This window comes from Thamnophis elegans, chromosome Z, assembly GCF_009769535.1.
Source record: "Thamnophis elegans isolate rThaEle1 chromosome Z, rThaEle1.pri, whole genome shotgun sequence".
NCBI lineage: Eukaryota > Metazoa > Chordata > Lepidosauria > Squamata > Colubridae > Thamnophis > Thamnophis elegans.
The window spans coordinates 129,655,860-129,675,690 of NC_045558.1; the positions used below are offsets into that span (position 1 = coordinate 129,655,860).

A 19,831-nucleotide genomic window follows, 5' to 3' on the forward strand; every position below is an offset into this window, starting at 1 on the left:
GGGCCCCCACATCTAGACCATAAAGGACCAGACACCTGCCTCATGGCAGCAGCACCAGTAGCCATGTGCAACAGGAGCCCATGTGGCCTCCAATCCACTTCTGCTTACTTGTGCCAACAACTGAGCAGGAGGCTAAGTGGTGATCTGATTCCACGGTTGTGAGGCGAGGCAGGTGTTGGGGTATGAGTAGCCTGGCTGCAGGAGCCCTCAGGTAAGCCAATGCAGGACGTGTAGGGCAACTCTACACCCCCCCCCCAACTCACAGCATTAGCACTGGCATGCTGCACAGTCTCCTCCCTTCCCGCAAGCAAGCAGAAGTGGGATTCCCATTTATGGAAAAATGTGCTTATTTTGGTGCCCAAAAGAAAATAAGACAGGGTCTTAATTTCAGGGAAACACATTTATCTGTCTGTCTTTCTGTCTTGCCATCTGTCCATCGATAGATAGATAGATAGATAGATAGATAGATAGATAGATAGATAGATAGATAGATAGATAGATAGATAGATAGATAGATCTTTCTCTGTAGCTCTCGGATGGTGAACCTATGGCAAGCGTGCCACACGAAGTCATTTGTCAGGGCACATGATGTGTTGCCCTTTCAGCTGGCCAGCATGCATGCATGCATTGACCAGGTGAGTTCAACCTTTTTTAAAGTCAGTTTTTGCCTTTCCTATGTCCAAGGCTTTATAGGGTAGGGCAAAAACAGAACCCCCCACCCACTAAGTCCTCTGGAGGCTTCAGGAGCTTCCTTGAAGCCTCTGGAGCACTAAAAAACTGGCCCTATGGGCAAACTGGAACTCCTGGAACTGACTTCTGGTTTCCTCGTAGGGCCAGTTTAAGCCTTCTGGAGCCTTCAGGGACCTTCAGGAGGCTACCCTAAGGGCTTTGGAGGAGTAAAAATGATCTGATGAGCAAACCACAAGTCACTTCAGGTTTGCTCATACAGTCAAGAGTACGAGAAAGGCAAAAAGGCATGCAGAAATGGGGGGGGTGTCACGCATGCATGCGCACTGCGGTAGTTGCACATTGCCTTATCAGTATGGCACGCCTGTGTATGACCCCCCCATGCTCCCCCTGCTTATGGCACGTGAGCCAAAAATGGTTCGCCATCACTCCTCTAGCTCTATCCTTTACTTAGGATATTAGTGGGAATTTTCCCCTAAGTGTTTAAAAAATGGTTGGCACTGGAGGGCTAAAACTGGCCCTACGAGAAACCAGAACTTTGTTCCTTAACTTACAGTGTTTTCCCATAGGGATGGTTTTATGCACCTGAAGCGTCAGGAGGTCCTCCGGGAGGGGCAGAACGACTGTTTTCACCCTCCCCAGGTTCCTATGAAGCATCTGGAGCCTGAGGAGGGCAAAAAGGGTTGCCAAAAAAGTGGTGCTGTCATGCACGCATACACACCCGCATTACCTTATGCGTATGGCAAACCTGTGCACGACCCCCCCATGCCCCCCCCTGCTTATGGCACGTGAGCCAAAAATGGTTCGCCATCACTCCTCTACCTCTATCCTTTACTTAGGATATTAGTGGGAATTTTCCCCTAAGTGTTTAAAAAATGGTTGTGAAGTATATTTGGAAGGTTTTTTCAGGGGGTAGGGCTGTTATGAAGCTTCTGGTCTCTCAGAGAGAACAAAGCCTTAATTTTAAGATTATAACTTTAAAAAAAACAATTCATACAGTTCCTTTCCATCTAAATCATGTATGTCAAACTTGCAGCATCAGGTTATTGTCACATGATGTACCACAATTTTCCTCATGGAGGCGGGCATTGGCATTGGCATTGGCATGACATATCTGGCCCATGGGCCACCAGTTTGACACCCTTGATTCAAAATAATTATCTAACATTTTAAACAAAAGATGAGGAACATATCTCTAGGTTCTGATCACACCCAAACGCTTCATAAGATGAACATGCTGAAAGTGACAAATGTGGCTTCATTGAAGCTGTCAGGTAAATTTCTAGCCAGGAAGGCCACCAGGAAGGAATTTCTTTGTTTCACAGATATGTGTTTCCTTTGTAATTAGTTTTTATTCCCTCTCTTATGTAGCTATTAAATTATAAATGCCAGTATGTGGTCCTTTCCCAACCTTATGGAAGGGTCCACCTTTGCTTGGATCCTATTAAATGTGTTATTTTAAGAGAATTGGGGTCTGCCTATTAGTCCACACGAGGCCTAACCTAGAGAGTACATACAACAATATAGCATTTGGGTAACCGTCTGCCTATCTGCAACTGATTTTGCAAGGTACAGACAGAAATATTGTCTTTACTCCTACATAAAGCTGTGAAATGTGCTGCAGTAAACCAATAATATTATTTTCACATTAGAACACCTCAGATAGATGATACATTTTCCTCTTGGTTTTTGTTTTATTCATATTACATAATGTTAACTAATCTTTGAAAGAAAAGATTCAGAACAGCTGAATAGGTTCCTGAGATGACCCAGAAAACATTTTGTATTTACCGTTATGTACATTAACTTGGTATTCCGATTTGAAGCAATACAGGAGACCCAAACGCTGCCAAAAAGTGAAAGGATGGAGGTCAAAGACTGGGTTTCATTCAAATTGTTAGGTAAAATTCAGTTTTATTTCTTTGCTAGTTGCTCTTTTGTATTCAGATCAGGCCTCAAAATAATGATATAGCATTTAGGGGAAAAGATACAGCCCAGTAATCCAGCTGCTGAAGCCAAAATGGAGAAGATCTCCACGGCCACCACGTATTTCCCCTTGGTGCTGAGATAGGTGGGAACAAATGAAACCCAGACACTGCAAAAGACCAACATGCTGAAGGTGATAAATTTGGCTTCATTGAAGCTGTCAGGTAAATTCCTAGCTAGGAAAGCCACTGTAAAGCTGACAGCAGTCAAGAACCCCATAAAGCCAAGGACAGTATAAAACATAGTGGTTGAACCTTCATTACATTGAAGGACAATTTCTTCAGCCATGGAATGCAGGTCAGAATCGGGGAAGGGAGGAGAAATTGCAAGCCATATCACACAAAGGCAGAATTGTATCAGGGAGCAAGATAGGACAATAGAGATAGCCAGCCCTTTCCCCACCCATTTCCTCATTTTGGAGCCTGGCTTGGTGGCCATGAATGCAAGAACAACAATGGTTGTTTTCCCCAGTATACAAGAAAGAGCTATAGAAAACATGATGCCAAATGCTGTTTGTCGCATGAGACATTTCACTTGGTCAGGTTGTCCAATGAAGAATAGAGTGCAAAGGAAGGAGAGCAGGAGAGCAGTGAGAAGAATATAGGTGAGGTTTCTGTTGTTGGCTTTGACGATGGGAGTGCCCTGGTTTTTAATGAAGATCCCCAGTACCAAAATTGACATGACAGAAAAGAAGGCTGCAATCATTGCCAAAGAACCACCCAAAGGATCTTGATAAGACAAGTAAGTTATCCTTTTAGGAAAGCAACTATCCTGTTCTTTGTTTGGATATTGATCTTCTGGGCATGAGAAACAATCATCCAAGTCTAGGGAAAAAGAAAGAAAAAGCAGCAACGCATTTATGGACACGCTATGGTTCATCTGAGTTATGTATAACAATCTAATTAAATATAGCAATTTCTTTTCTATTCCCGTGGCCTCTAATTTATCCCATAAAATTTGTCTATTAATTGTATCGACGGCAGCCTTCAGATCTATAAATGCCACATTTAGTGGGGGTTTTTTTCCAAAACTTAAACTTTGTTGTTAGATGGTCCAATACAAAACAATTGTCCATAGTAGTTCTTCCGCTCCTGAAGCCTGTCTGTTCTTCAGCTAGAATGTTATCTCTCTTTATCCAATCTTCTAATTTATGAAGCAAATACTTAGCATAAATTTTTGAAATATTGATTAGACTAATTAACTGGAAATTATCTGAGTTATCTCTAGAACCTTTTTTGTGTAGTGGAATAATTATTGATGTACCCAAACTAGCAGAAATTTGCCCTGTTCTATTAATAAAAGTAGCCAGGACATACTCCCACCAGGTTATGTTTTCTTTAAATAACGATGCCAGGAAAGCATCCTGTCCTAGAGCTTTGTTTGACTTCAGGGAAGATATTAAATGCCTCACCTCCATGATTGACACTTCTGCCCACTGGGGTAAGGCTTCATATCTCTGTTTCAGGCTCAGCGAAGATATCACGTCATCAGAACTTTCCACTATTGCTGGAGTGGCCAAATGCCTCTCCCAACTTTCTGCAGTAATAATTGGGTCACTTATTGATTTTCTATCTTTAATAATTTTTGAGACCCCCAACCAGAAGAGTGTGGGTGAGGGCAGCTTTGCTGCCTGTTCTAAGCCAGCCCATAAATTATCAGTATAAGAGGCCTTTTTCTTCTTCAATAGCTGCTTATATTTCTGCCTCATGGTGATATATTCCTTCTGTAATTCCATGTTTGGGCTGATTAAGTATCTCCTAAGTGATTTCCTGAGCTGTTTTCTCCTTTCCTTCAGTTGTTATCAAATCATGTTGAGTGACTATAATCAGACGGGCCCTTTGGCTTAGTAGTCATGAAAAAATCCTTCAATTTATGGCATATTTCCACAAAATATACTAAAAGCTCTTGCTCAACTGTACTATTTGAGCATATAAGTGCTAGGGTTTCCATACATGGTGAATTCAAAAGTTCTGTCACTACTTTCCCAACAACCCTCTTCCATGTTAGCCTTCTCTCCTGGGCTATTTCCAAATTGTGGTCTATTTGTTGAATTATTTGATTCCTTTTCCTTAAATCAGAAGGAAATATCAGGGACATCTTAATTGGAATAAGCCAACAGCATCCGTTAATTCTCTGCTGCCCATGCAATCCAGCTCCACCTTCGTTATTGCTTGGTGAGCAACGTGTCTTTTGTCCCCCCTGGGAGAGGCCATCCCGTGGTTTCAAGTAAGAGTCCTATCTTGGTCTGTTTTATCACTTTGCGGTAGAGAGTTTGCAGTGTCCATTATCTGAAAAAAATCTTTGATCTTAGGTTGTCTGGGTGTTGTCGCAGCCATGGATAGCTAATTTTGTTGCTTAGTAGAGAAAACCTTCCTCTCATTCACTAAATGCTTTAAAAACTTTTTAAATTTAAAAGTTGGAAGTTAAAAATTGATTTAAAAGTAGAACAAATGTTTTTTTTTAAAGAAGAATAAAAATAGAGAGTAAAAAGGAGAACAAAGTTAAAAGTTAAAAATTGTTTGAAAAGTAGAAAGTATTTAAAAAGGAGAAAAATAGAGAGTAAAAAATAAGAAAAAGAAAAAAAGGAGAGCAAAGCTTCTCTGCCTTCTGTCCCTCGGGGGAGGCAACATTTCCAAGTTCTAGTCCTGCCTCAGGCATGGAAGCCAGCTGGGTGACTCTCTACCTGTTATCTCATACATGTTTGACAAATTAAATAAATAAATAAAATAAATTTCCAAAAGGGATTAAAAAGAAGTCTGCAAATATATTGCCCTTTTTAAACTGCTGACTCTGGTTTGAGCAAGATAGGAATTCCACTGAGTACCAGAGCTCTAAAACTCCTGAATACGACTATTGTGGTTTGGTTACCAGGACTATATGTCTGGAGCAATGTGGGAGATCTCAAGTCCTTTATTGTCTGGAGAGGAATTTTTTGAAAACGGTTTATTAGCCTAGCTCTTCATTCTGGCATAGTCACCTCTGCATTTCTTCCATTCACCGTTTCCACCCTAGAAACCCCATTAATTAATCCAAATTTTTCATTACTAAATTATACAATCTTAGGATGTTCAGGCACTGCAACATTTTGAGGCATTGCATCATTCATTAAAAATTCAGTCCCATTTATATTTATTCAAACATTGATATATTCCAAATGTTCCTTTGCTTACCCATTTGATCAGCTATCTTCCCTTCTGGGCACCGTCTGCAGTCATAGCAGCAGGATAATTTCCCTTCGACTTTTATCTTGCTATGACCAAGAGGACATTTCTTGTTACAGATGGAAAGCGGCAATGTCTGTTGATAAATTAAATCAGAATTCTGCCACATGACAAATTTAATTTTAGATTGTTCTTTTTATCAGTTAGACATACCCAAACACTTCATATTGAATATTTCATGTTTTCCACTGAGCCTCTTAATTACTCATAGCCAGAGGTGGGATTCAGCCAGTTTTGACAGGTTCTAGAGAACCAATAGCAGAAATTTTGAGAACCGGCAAATAGGTTGCCCCACCCTTCTTTGCAGCCTCCCAGCTGATCTTCTTTTGTTGCCCTGAACAGGAGAATGCAGCTGGAAACCAGGTTAGTGAGGTGGGAAGGGAATAGGGATTTTGGTAAGCCGCACCCAGAGAACCAGTATTAAAACATTTTGAATCCCACCACTGCTCATAGCTCATACCTATTAGATTAATTGTATGATTGGGCCCGCAATTTTGTGTCCTCCTGGATTCACAGCTGACACTCCAACACCATTTGTCGGCTGTGACCAGGGGGACCTTTGCCCAGGTTCGCCTGGTGCATCAATTGCGGCCCTATTTGCGACACTTCAAATGGTTACTCACGCCCTTGTCACCTCAAGGCTGGATTACTGCAACGCGCTCTACATGGGGTTACCCTTGAAAAATGTTTGGAGATTGCAGTTAGTCCAGAATGCAGCCGTTCGAGCGATATTGGGTGTACTGAGATACACCCACATTACACCTGTCTTCCGGGAGCTGCACTGGCTACCAATTTGTCTCCGGACGCAATTCAATATGTTGGTTATGACCTTAAAAGCCCTACATGGCTTAGGGCCAGTGTATCTGCGAGACCGCCTACTGCCACATATCTCACAACGGCCAGTGAGATCCCACAGCTTGGGCCTCCTTCAGATGCCATCAGCCAGACAAGGTCAGCTGGTGGCTCCCTGGAGGAGAGCCTTCTCTGTAGCTGCTCCGACCCTTTGGAATGAGCTACCCCCAGAGATCCGGACCTTACCCACTCTCATGGTCTTCAGAAAAGCTGTTAAAACCTGGCTATTCCAGCAGGCCTGGGGCTGTTGACCTCATTGTTGAGGTCCAGCCCCAATCAGAATGAATGCATGTGTTGTGATTTTAAATCTGTCTTTTTATTTTTTATTATTTCTTTTTTTCCTTTCTTTTTGTAAGCCGCCCGGAGTCCTTCGGGATTGGGGAGCCTATAGATTTTATTAATAAATAAATAAATAAATAAATTGTCCCTAATATAGTAGTCTTAAGATTTGTTCTGAGGAAATCAGTACCAGAATTTGTTATGGAGAGCTTTTAATTCTGGAAATTTTGGAGTACAGATTCTTTAAGATTCCAATTTTGTGTGCATTCCTAGTTTTCTTTGAGCTCTTTCTGTACTTGGTACAATATGCTGAGGTTTATATAGAGTAAATGAAAATGATGACTAGGTGCCAACTTTATACAGTAATCAGAGCTCATTTTCATTAAGCTTGTCCTATTTATATAAGCCTGGTATGGAGCAAGGTACATTAAAGTTAATTTGGAAGTATTGAAGATAAGAACTGTGCTCTGATTTATACAGTATAATAAGCAATTACTGTATGTATTAATATAACATTTTTGCTATATTATGACTCCCCCCCACAAATATATTATTATTATGCACACTTCCATATTTATGTTCACATTGCACATAAAGAAAAAAAAAGTACGGAGGAGGAGTCAATGTCCTCATGGTACCAATGTTCAGTCTTGATACTCTGAGACTGCAGCCTGTACTTTTGCCACGGGGCGGTCCAATAGGTCGAATCGAACCTAAACTGTCCGGAAGAGATGGTGAACAAGAAGACCACGTCTTGCTGATATCAGGAACAATGCAAGTCTCTGATTGATACAAGAGAAGGACTTCAAGCTAGTGACAAAAGACAGTTTAGGCTGATGAAGTGAGGATGGCTAAGGAAAGGAAGGGAACAGAAAGAGAAAGTGTGAGCATCTGGGGAATTTTTTCTGTTTTGGAAAAAAAACTGCCCTAAAGAATCTCTTTTTTATGCTAAACTAAATCCTTAAGCAGAAGAAGTCAGCGGCGGAATTGATCTTCATTGTTTTGTTTTGGTTAGTATGCTTTTCTTCTTGTAACTATTGAAATGCTCCTTGCAATTTCTTCTCTTTCCCTCCCCTCTGCTTAAATTGAACAGACCATTTTTTCTTCTTCGGCTCCTTCCTGCCTTATTTTTCAACTTAAGGATGAAAAATCTCTATTTTAACAAAAATCATCCATTATTTGCTATTAAATTCTATTTAAGAACTTTGTCCCTCCTAAATCTGAGTCAACACAAGAAAGTGAAAAAAATACTAATGTTGCTGCTCAGAAGCTGCAGGGTAGAGCTTTTTTTGAAACTTCGCATTTGTTCCTATTTCTCCGTTGTTCTTAGTCTCTTCATGCTTCAAAGCTCTGTAACTAAAAGTGATAAGAGTCAAAGCCATAAATTGTTTACCACAGCTGTCTCTTGAGAGCTTTATCAGTACTAGGAGAAGGGAAAAAAAATGGAACCTCTCTCTTATAAAGATTAAAGCTACAGTGGCAGTAATTTCCAATTTCGAACATGAAGCAATTTACAGGAAACTTTAACTTTGCAAAAGATTTGGGATGCAATTCAAGAGTTATTGGTAACTTGGAGAATTGACAAGAAGATAGAGTTTATACCAGAAAAAAATGAGGGAGATGGAGTTCCAAAAACTGAAGAGAAAAAGGAACACAAAGATAAGAAAACAAATGATTTGATTTCTGAACTGAAAGTGGTTGAAAGCTAAAAAATGGGAGTTTGGAGGGGGGAATTTGATGGTCCAGAGCTCTACACAAATTTCAAGCAACAAAAGAAGAAAAAATAGAAAAACTGATGGTTTTAAAGAGAAAAATCTTATCAAAATCAGGATTGACAATTAAAGATAAATCAATTAAAGTAGCAAAAAGGTGCCGAGATTACCTGAGACATCCAACAGACAATAAGGTGTAGAGAGATGTCCTTAAAAAAATTACCAAAGAAATAAATAGAAAATTAACTTCACAAATGGCAAAAGAAAGACTACATGCCTTCTGGAAGGACACAGGTTGATATATAAAAATTGATTATTATTATTATTATTATTATTATTATTATTAATAATAATAATAATAATAATAACAACAACAACAACAACAACATTATTTGGGCATTTTGGACTGAAAAACCAGGAAACTAATGACAATGCACTACAGTTTACATCCACGTGGTGATACTGATAGACTGTATCTGCCCCAAAAATCAGGTGGCAGAGGATTATTACAACTGAAGCAAACAGTTGAAGAAGAAAAACATGCACTGGCTGATTATTTAAAAGAAAGTCAAGAACATCTATTAATCGAAGTAAAGAATAAAAATCTACTGAAGGCCCAACAGACAAAACAAGAATACAGAAAAGATGTGATAAAATCAAGAATGGAGAGTTGGCAGAACAAGGCACTGCATGGCCATTTTCTGGAAAAAACAAAAGATAAAGTGGACAGTGAACAAACTTGGTTATGGTTAACAACAGGTACATTAAAGAAAGAAACAGAGTCACTAATCCTGGCTGCGCAAGAACAAGCTATCCGCACAAATGCCATTAAGGCCAAAATCGAAAAATCCTCTGATGATCACATACTCAGCTGCTGTAAAAAAAAAATAGCACAGACTGATTATAAATTGTGGCACAATTCAGTAGCACAAATGATCCATTGGAATTTGTGCAAAAATTATAATATTAAAACAGCAATAAACTGGTGGGAACATCAGCTTAAAAAAGTCACTGAAAATCAGATGGTCAAGATCTTGTGGGATTTTCGCATACAAACAGACAAAATACTGGTGCATAATACACCAGACATCAAACTGGTTGGGAAAAATAAGGTCACAATCATAGACATCGCAATACCAGGTGATAGCAGGGTCGCCGAGAAGGAACATGAAGAAATCGCAAAATAAAAATCAAAATTCAACGACTATGGCACAAACCAGCAGTGGTAATTCCAGTGGTAATTGGCACATTGGGTGCTACTCCAAAAGCACTGGAATTACATTTAAAATAGTTAAAAATTGACAAAATCACCATCAGTCAAATGCAAAAAGCCGCACTGCTTGGATCTGCATGCATATTACGAAAATACGTTACAACATCCTAGGCCCCTGGGTGGGGCCCGACTAGTAACCAATGCCAAATCCGGCAAAACAACTGGCTACTGTGATACAATTGAATAATAATAACAATAGCTAAGTTTGATGACTAAAAAGTAGGAATTTAGTAATTCTTTAGATTGCTTGCTTACATAAATAGTTGATAATGGTAATAAGGTACATTTCTATGTTGGCTGGAGTTGAGGAAGTTGGATATAAGTAATAAATGATTTCATTACAAACATCAGATGATGTTGATGATAATAATAATAATAATAATAACAATAACAATAACAATAATAATAACAATAACAATAATACCATCACTAAAAACTGTGCCTAAGAAAATTTTGGCCCCTATCATGAAAATGGTTAATGCAGTGTTTTCAACAATTGAACCGGGATCCATCTTGGAAACAAACCAGTTAATGTACAGCGCAGCTGTAATAGTCACTAATGAACTAGGCATTAAAATTAAAGTACCTAGTCACACAACAGAAAAAGCATCAAAACCAAAGTGGAAAATCCGTTTAGAACAAAAAATCAAAAAATTAAGGGCAGATGCTAGTAACTTAAAGAACATGCATGAGCAACGGCTTAAAAACAACAAAATCATAGATCGGCTAATCAGAAGATATAGATTGGATACAAGAAACATCAATGAAGCTGTAGAGATTGTAAAACAGCAGATAACAGCAACAGCTAGAAAAATTGAAAGATATGAGGCACAAATCATCCAATATAAACAAAATCAGCAATTTCGATCAGACCAACGGTGTTTTTATCAAAGTCTTAATGTGAATGGTGACACCAAAAGTGAAAAACCAGAAAAACAGGCCACAGTTTAATTCTGGAAAGAATTGTGGGAAAATGCAAAGGACTACAACAAGGAAGCAAAGTGGATACATGACTTTGAGAAAAGCATTGGCAACAAACAAATGCAAGTATTAGAAATAACAACTGAGATGGTCAAAAATCGAGTTAAAAAGATAAAGAATTGGACATCACCTGGAAAGGACCAATTACATGGTTTCTGGCTCAAAATCTGACCAGTTTACATGCAATATTGGCCAGGCAACTGAATGAAATTTTACAAAAGGGCCAAATTGATGAATGGTTGACAACTGGAAAAACATACTTGATTCAGAAAGATGCAACTAAAGGAACAACACCTGAAAACTACAGACCAATAACATGCTTGCCAACAACCTTCAAATTACTCACAGGCATTATTGCAGATAATATGATGGATTATTTGGAAACAAACAACATCTTGCCAGTAGAGCAAAAAGGCAACAAAAGAAGGAGCAGGGGCACAAAAGATCAGCTTCTAATTGATAAAATGATATTAGAAAATTGTAAGAACAGAAAAACAAACTTGAATATGGTCTGGATTGATTACAAAAAGGCATTTGACTCACTGCCACATAGTTGTATCATAAAATGCTTAGAAACAACTGGCATTAGCAAAAATATTACATCCTTTACTGAAAAGGCGATGAAACAATGGAGAACTGAGTTGGCGGTAGGGAATGAGATCTACGGAATGGTTAATATCAAGCGAGGAATTTTCCAGGGTAATTCACTTTCACCTCTTCTCTTCATCATCGCAATGATCCCACTATCAGTAATCTTAAAAAAAAATGAAATTAGGCTACCAAACAGCTAAAGAAGCTGAAAAAAATTCACATTTACTCTATATGGATGATTTGAAACTCTATGGAAAGTCAGAAATAGAAATCCAATCATTGACAAACACAGTCCGAGTATTCAGCACTGATATTTCAATGCAGTTTGGCATGGAAAAATGTGCCACTGTATCCATAAAAAGAGGCAAAATCACTGCATGTGAGGGAATTGAAATGCCCAATGGCCAACTAATTTAATGCAATGAAAATGAAGCCTACAAATACTTAGGCATTCTGCAGTTGGATAACATCAAGCATGGAGAAGTAAAAACTATTGTCAGGCGAGAGTACATCAACAGAGTTAGGAAAAATTTGAAATCTAAATTGAATGGTGGAAATACAATCAAGGCCATAAATACCTGGGCAATACCAGTTATAAGATACACAGCTGGTATAGTTAACTGGACACAAGCTGATTTGGACATTTTGGACCGAAAAACCAGGAAACTAATGACAATGCACTACAGTTTACATCCACATGGTGATACTGATAGACTCTACCTGTCCCGAAAATCAGATGGCAGAGGATTATTATAAGTGAAGCAAACAGTTGAAGAAGAAAAACATGCACTGGCTGATTATTTAAAAGAAAGTCAAGAACATCTATTAATTGAAGTAAAGAACAAAAATCTACTGAAGGCCCAACAGACGAAACAAGAATACAGAAAACATGTGATAAAATCAAGAATGGAGAGTTGGCAGAACAAAGCACTGCATGGCCAATTTCTGGAAAAAATAAAAGATAAAGTGGACAGTGAACAAACTTGGTTATGGTTAACAACAGGTACATTAAAGAAAGAAACAGAGTCACTAATCCTGGCTGCGCAAGAACAAGCTATCCGCACCAATGCCATTAAGGCCAAAATCGAAAAATCCTCTGATGATGCCAAATGCAGACTTTGCAAAGAAGCTGATGAAACTGTTGATCACATACTCAGCTGCTGTAAAAAAATCGTGCAGACTGATTATAAATTGCGGCATAATTCAGTAGCACAAATGATCCATTGGAATTTGTGCAAAAATTATAATATTAAAACAGCAACAAACTGGTGGGAACATCAGCCTGAAAAAGTCACCGAAAATCAGTTGGTCAAGATCTTGTGGGATTTTCGCATACAAACAGACAAAATACTGGCGCATAATACACCAGACATCACATTGGTTGAGAAAAATAAGGTCACAATCATAGACATCGCAATACCAGGTGATAGCAGGATCGCTGAGAAGGAACATGAAAAAATTGCAAAAACTTGAAATTGACAAAATCGACGGCCTATAAAGAAAATATATACAAAATGTTCTACCGCTGGCATCTTCCCCCGACAAGACTTGCAAAAATCTCCCCAAAAGTATCGGTGAAATGCTGGAAATGTAAAACAATGCTGGGCACGTACTACCACATGTGGTGGACGTGTCCGGTTGCCAAAACGTATTGGAAGCAAATACTAAGATGGCTGAATGGAATCTTGTCAATGAAATTATGTCTAAACCTGGAAACCTTCCTATTAGGGATAACAGATCAAAAAATATGTAAAATCAATCAATACCTTCTCGTCCATATTTTGACAGCGGCAAGGATTGCTTACGCACAGTGCTGGAAGAGTGAAAATGCCACCACCAGCACTATGGTGATGAATAAAATCTTAGAATTAGCAGAAATGAACAAATTGACGATGCGGATTAACGATAAAGAAGATACAGACTTTTATAAAGTCGGGGAGAAATTGTACAAATGGCTTGATGAGACAGTGAAGATTTAGACATAAAAGGAGATAGCTGACTAACTTAACATGATTCAAGCAACAACCCTAATGAACAACATACAAAAACTGAGAGATAAGTGAGAGGAGAAAAGTATTAGAGGTGAGGATTCACCGTGGACCAACTCTGCTAGACCACAACGTTGGGAAAACTTGAAAAGCTGATAGGTAATCCGTTACAACTACCTGCATGGAATTAGCAACCAAATTTCATTCTAGGTAAGGCGAGATGAGCAATGGGAGATGAAAATAATTCTTCATCTTGCATCTTGTAAAGCTTGCCTTTTTTAAATAAGGAAAGGAAAGAAAACCGGGTCGCCCTCAGTAGAGGAAAATATGTAAATGCAACAAAGGTTAGATTGGAGGGAGAGAGGGGCAGTAGGAAAGACAGGATGGAGAGGAGAAAGGAGAGGAACAGGAAAAAGGGAAAGGCAGAAGAAGGGGGGAAGGTTAAAAAGGAGGAAGAGAAAGGAGAGAAGGGAAGGGAGAGGTGGAAAGAAGGAAGGAGAGAAGAACGAGAAGCAAGTGGGATAGGAAGGAGGGAGGGAAGAAGGTAGAGAAGCAAGGAGGGAAAGAGGGAGGGAAGGAAGGAGAGAAGGAGAGTAGATAGGAAGGAGGGAGGGAAGGAGGGAAGAAAGGAGGGAACTTAAGAGAAGAGAAAGGAAGGAGGGAAGGAGGAAAGGAGGGAGGGAAGGTATGAGAGAAGGAGGGGGGATGAAGAGAGGAAAGGGAAGGGGAAGGAAAGGAGGAAAGGAAAAGAAAGGAGGGAAGGAAGGAGGGAGAGAAGGAAGGGGAGTGGGAAAGAAGAAACAAGGGAAGGAAAGAGGGAGGGAGGGAAGAAGATACCTAACCTTTGATGTCTATAATGATTTTGATATTATGGGAATGTCTTGAAATGCAGTCAAATGTAAAGCAAAACAGTGGATGTTGTATTGTCTTTTACCAGTTATTGGTTGTTGTATTTTTCTTTTACTAATAAAAATTTTGAAAAAAAAAAGAAAAGAAAAGAAAAAAGAAAAAATCACAAAATACCAGGACTTAAAAATTGAAATTCAACGACTATGGCACAAACCAGCAGTGGTAATTCCAGTGCTATTCCAAAAGCACTGGAATTACATTTAAAACAGTTAAAAATTGACAAAATCACCATCAGTCAAATGCAAAAAGCCGCACTGCTTGGATCTGCACGCATATTACGAAAATACGTTACAACGTCTTAGGCCCCTGGGTGGGGCCCGACTAGTAACCAATGCCAAATCCGGCGAAACAACTGGCCGCTGTGATACAATTGTATAATAATAATAATGAAATGATAAGAGTTATAGTTAATGACATATATATGCACTGGCTTAATATAAGGAATTTGGATATAAATTGCAAACAATGATTTGGGGAAAAAGGTTTAGAAATTTAATTAATTAATTCTTATTATGAATATGTTATAAAGGTGTAATGTTATTGGATATATGAAAGTAAATAACAAAAAGTTTTATAATTACTAAGTAGTAATTTAGTAACTTATAGATTGTTATGTTAAATAAATAGTTAATAAGGGCAATAAGATATACATATATGTTTGTTTGATGATAAGAAAATAGATATAACAGTAAAGGATTTTTTGTTAACCAATATTAATTATAACAACTAACAATGGAATGATAAGGAATAGGTATACAGTTAATGATACATATATGTACTACCATAACAAAAGGAGTGTGGACACAAATTGTAAACAGTGATATGGGGAGGGCTTAGACATTTTGTCAACTAATTTTTGTTTAGAATATGTTATAAAGGTTTAACGCTATTGGATGATTTTGTAATAATTAATGAAATGCCATTAGGTGGTTGTGTTTTTCAACTATGGATTATCCTAGGAAAAAGGACACTAAAAATATTTCAGTTAAATGAGAACTAAGTTGAAAGAGAAAGTTGTTGAAAGTAAGACTCATTAAGAACTGTGACATTTGATATGAATGTAAGCAATGACCGTGGAAGAGAAGGACAAAAGCTAATTGTAACCAATTGACACACTTTCTACAAGATATAATGTAAGATGATTATTTTTGTGTGTGTGTGTTTGTTTAATAAAAATAAAAAATGTAAAAAAAGAAAAAAAAGTACATACACTGGTTAGTAGCTGAAAGATTTAATAAAAAATGAAAATTGAGCACACCTGACTAAAATTCACCTAATTCAACAAACATGAACATGTGTACCTAGTAGATAAATGATTTCATAATAGTGCAAAAAATATGTCACACCTGATTAAACATGTGGGGCCAAACAATGTCCTTGGTGGAAATGGTGAGAAGATTGTCTGGGTGAGCCATAGGTTCAATTTTTCCAACTTTAGCTCTTAGAAATGACTTATTTGGGAATGCCAGCCAATTGGATATATCAAATCCAGTTATCAATTCCCCATTGGAGCCAAAAGAAATATGTTCCCCAGCGGTGTTATTAAAGGAGACCTGCTGCAAAAAACGGTGGAGCTGGAAAGAAATAAGAAATAACAAAGGAAGGAAGGAAGGAAGGAAGGAAGGAAGGAAGGAAGGAAGGAAGGAAGGAAGGAAAGAAGGAAGGAAGGAAGGAAGGAAGGAAGGAAGGATGAATTGAGGGAGGGAGGGAAAGTTAATAGAATTCTTTGAAGGGATTAGCAAATCTCAGTTTTTATTCCTTTCAAATTGACTTAAGGTCAATAGAAATTTGCGTTTTCATCACTCTACTCCAGGGATGAAATCCTCCCTGTTCGGCCCAGTTTGGCCGAACTGGTAGATGTGATTGTCTTTGTTCTGTGAACCAGTAGTAAAAAAATGCTGTAAAAATCTAGTTTCCACCACTGCTCTAGTCCATTTAAAATGGATAGAGAAATATATTCTTTACCACATGCATGTTCTACATTATTGCCTAACTTTCTTTACAACTGAAACATTTGCAGATGAAAACTCTATAACAAAATTGAGAAACAGACACTATTGATAAATGGAAGGCTCTCAGAATTAGAAATTCACTTTGGTTTCATAAAATGTAGAAAAGATTAAAATTTCAAGGCCATTTAACACACACACACACACACACACACATTGTCTCAATCTTACACGGGAAAAGACCAGTGTACAATAAGGCCAGCATACCTACACCTGTGAAAATCTACAAAAAGAAATGTTTGTGTGTGTGTGTGTGTGTGTGTGTGTGTGTGTTTGTGTTTGTTTGTTTTCTGGCATAACTCCGGAATGCCTTAAGAACCCTCTGGAAGAAAAATTTTGTGAGGGTAAGACAACCCTCGGTGTTTGTGTCTTCTGTTAAGATACTGCCTGTTATGCCTTAAAATGGTTTCTAATGTACTGCCGTAAAATGATTTCTACTGTGCAGTGCAGTGGAATTACCATGGTAACGGCTTCATAGTATTCCACAAAAGGGACCCCTTGGGTAAGAGGGAAAATCCAACATTGGAAATTACATTTGGTCAAAACATTTCTCCACTATAAATAAATACCTGGGAAATGCCAGAATATTGGCTAGTGGATAATGAAAAAGAACATTTGTTTCATATGGTTCATTGACAAATTTGCTATCAATTGAATTAATAATTTTGTCGTTTCCCCAAAATTTGTTTGTACTCTCTTTTCCTTTTGACTTATGGTGAGAATTTTATGATGATGGAATGGAAGTAGGAAAAGTAATAAAACATCCATGGACAACAGGGAGATCATGATAGCTAAGAGATTGCAATAAACATCAGGATAGTCCTAAAAGGAATCTAGAGATTTGATTTACTTCTCTAGATATAACTTTGCATGAGTTCATCTACAACTGTCTAGAAAATTTGTTCCCTCTGAAATTAAGACAGTGAGAAAGTTTTACATGTCAACCTGTCAAATATCATGCATTATACATACATCCACACAAACCATTTCATATATTTGGAATGAAGTACCTTTTCCCAAGTTCCCATTATAGAATTTTCTTTATTGACCAACTGTGATTGGGCACATAAGGAATTTGTCTCTGTGAATATGCTGTCAGTGTACAGACATAGTGTACAATAAAGTGTCCCAAAGTTGCTTTTTCCAAAGGCATCTGGACTTTGTTTTTCATTGAAGACCTTTCTCTACTCATCCAAGAAGCTTCTTCAGTTTGACTGAATAGTGGACAATGGAAGAATTTATATTTCTTCTTGTCTTTTGGTCATTAGCAGTCATTCTAAGAATTGTTGAGGTCATTTGGAGGTTTATCTGTGTCCTCGACAGTAATGCAAATTTGTGTAAAGCCTTCTTGGATCTGCTGGAGGGATATGATGGGAAACTAAATGTCTTCAAGAAAAAACAAAGCTGCCTTTTGAAAAATCACCCCCTTTAGGATGAACCATGTCCTGGATGACTGAAAATCTCCATAGACATTAAGCAACAACTTTCTAAATCATAAGATACAATCATGATTCATATGATAGAAACAAAAAAAAGTTAGTCACATGATATCATATAAAAAAATAGGAGTAGGAAATAGGAAAGGATAAAGGGAGTAGGTAATAGAAAGATGAGAAGGATAATAGAAATACAGTCCTACTACATAGTTAGGTATCGTTAGGCATAAGACAGTACTGTGGGAATTATATGCTTCTTAGAGTGATAGTATGGAGAAAAAAACCTGTTTCCATGTCTGGTTCTTTTGGCATCAAATGCCCTGTACAGATGTCCTGAGGGGACAAGTTAAAACAGTTTATGTAAGGATAAACTGGGCATTTTCTCAGCCCTCTTTCTGGCTTGTCTTTCTGGTCCTTAATGGAAGGCAGCCTGATAATTAGAGATTACAAATAGGTAGGTAGGTAGGTAGGTAGGTAGGTAGGTAGGTAGGTAGGTAGATAGATAGATAGATAGATAGATAGATAGATAGATAGATAGATAGATAGATAGATAGATAGATAGATAGATAGATAGATAGATAGGATAGAGATAGAGATAGAGATAGAGATAGAGATAGAGGGTTAGAGAGGTGCAGAGATAGTGAGACAGAGAGAAAAATAGGGAGACAGACAGACTGACAGAAAGACAATCAATTTTGAAGGAATGCCATTCTCTCCGTTACTGGACAATTGACTTGAATGTTGAAAATCTTTAGAAAAATAATTAATATGTTTTTTAAAACTATATTAATGTTTGGATATTTTCAGATAGCGGTCAATACTGTCTTCATATTATCTTTGATATTAACCACAGAAGCAAGAAGTAACTTCTGATGATGGACTACCTTTCAACCAACTTTAAAGAGGCAACCTCTCCCCAATTTTTAATTGTTGCCCTAAGCATATCAACTGATTATCTTTCAGAATGTTTCATTGGCCAATATTACCTGCCATGGTGACTGAAGGAAGAGCTTCCATCTCCTCTCATCAATTCTTTGCCCATATTTGAACCGGGAGGAATGCAATTGCCTTAGAGCATATGCCACAGCATAGACTGCATTGTAGATGCTGTAGCTGTGGCCAGTCATGCTCAATTCAAATATAGATTGAGAAAGTGTCTCCAGTTTCTCTTCTCCTGTGCAGATCTTGTCAGTGTCCCCATCTTTAATACCACTGGAGAATGAGCATTCAAATGCATCTTTCCAAAAGTCTCTAATAAAGCCATCTCCTTTTTCTAATGTTGGGTTTCTCTTCTGCATAAATTCTCGAAACCCTGTCAGTTCCCTTGAGTGGATTGCAAAGGAAAGAGCACCATGGAGAAAAACAATGGGCAATTCTCTTTGCATCAGAATGGAAGTGAATTCCATCTGGGCTGTCATGATCCAAATTTTGGCTTTTCTTTGTTTTGGTATATCATCAGAATCTAAAACATAGATCATAAGTCTCAAAGCCACCAGGCCTGTAATTTCAGCATTCAAGATCACTGCAATGACTGTACTCCTCATGATGACTTTGTATAATTTATCTGCCTCCTCCACCATGTCAGCCGCTAAATTACCATACATTATATGGGGAATACTGTCTATAAAGTCAAAGCAGATCCCTTTCTCTGTAAACATGGAAAGGCTATTCTGAATGAACCTCTCTTTATCTTCCTCAACAAAGCACACTTTCCCAACCCAGGTCCATCCAAAATGCAACAGTAAGTGTAGTATTCCATTATACTGGTGCACCTCAACGGGGAACATCCATTTGACAAACCTTGCTGCTATTTCATCATTCATGAAAGGAGCTGATCCATATGTGATCTAAATGGGAATAAGAAAATCATAGAAAACAAAGGAATTTTTCTAAAGAATAATATGAAT

General features: G+C 38.1%; 1 protein-coding gene across 1 annotated transcript in view; it reads right to left on the reverse strand.

Annotated features, from left to right (window-relative positions):
• Positions 1–2,601: 2,601 nt before the first annotated feature.
• The window catches only part of LOC116521777 (vomeronasal type-2 receptor 26-like), a 32,344-nt gene continuing 15,114 nt past the window's right edge, over positions 2,602–19,831 (reverse strand). The window contains exons 3-6 of the mRNA XM_032236433.1: positions 18,911–19,771; positions 15,826–16,053; positions 5,844–5,970; positions 2,602–3,497 (exon numbers count right to left, since the gene is read on the reverse strand). Coding sequence (XP_032092324.1) covers positions 2,602–3,497; positions 5,844–5,970; positions 15,826–16,053; positions 18,911–19,771 — 2,112 coding nt within the window. The remainder of the gene's footprint in view (positions 3,498–5,843; positions 5,971–15,825; positions 16,054–18,910; positions 19,772–19,831) is intronic.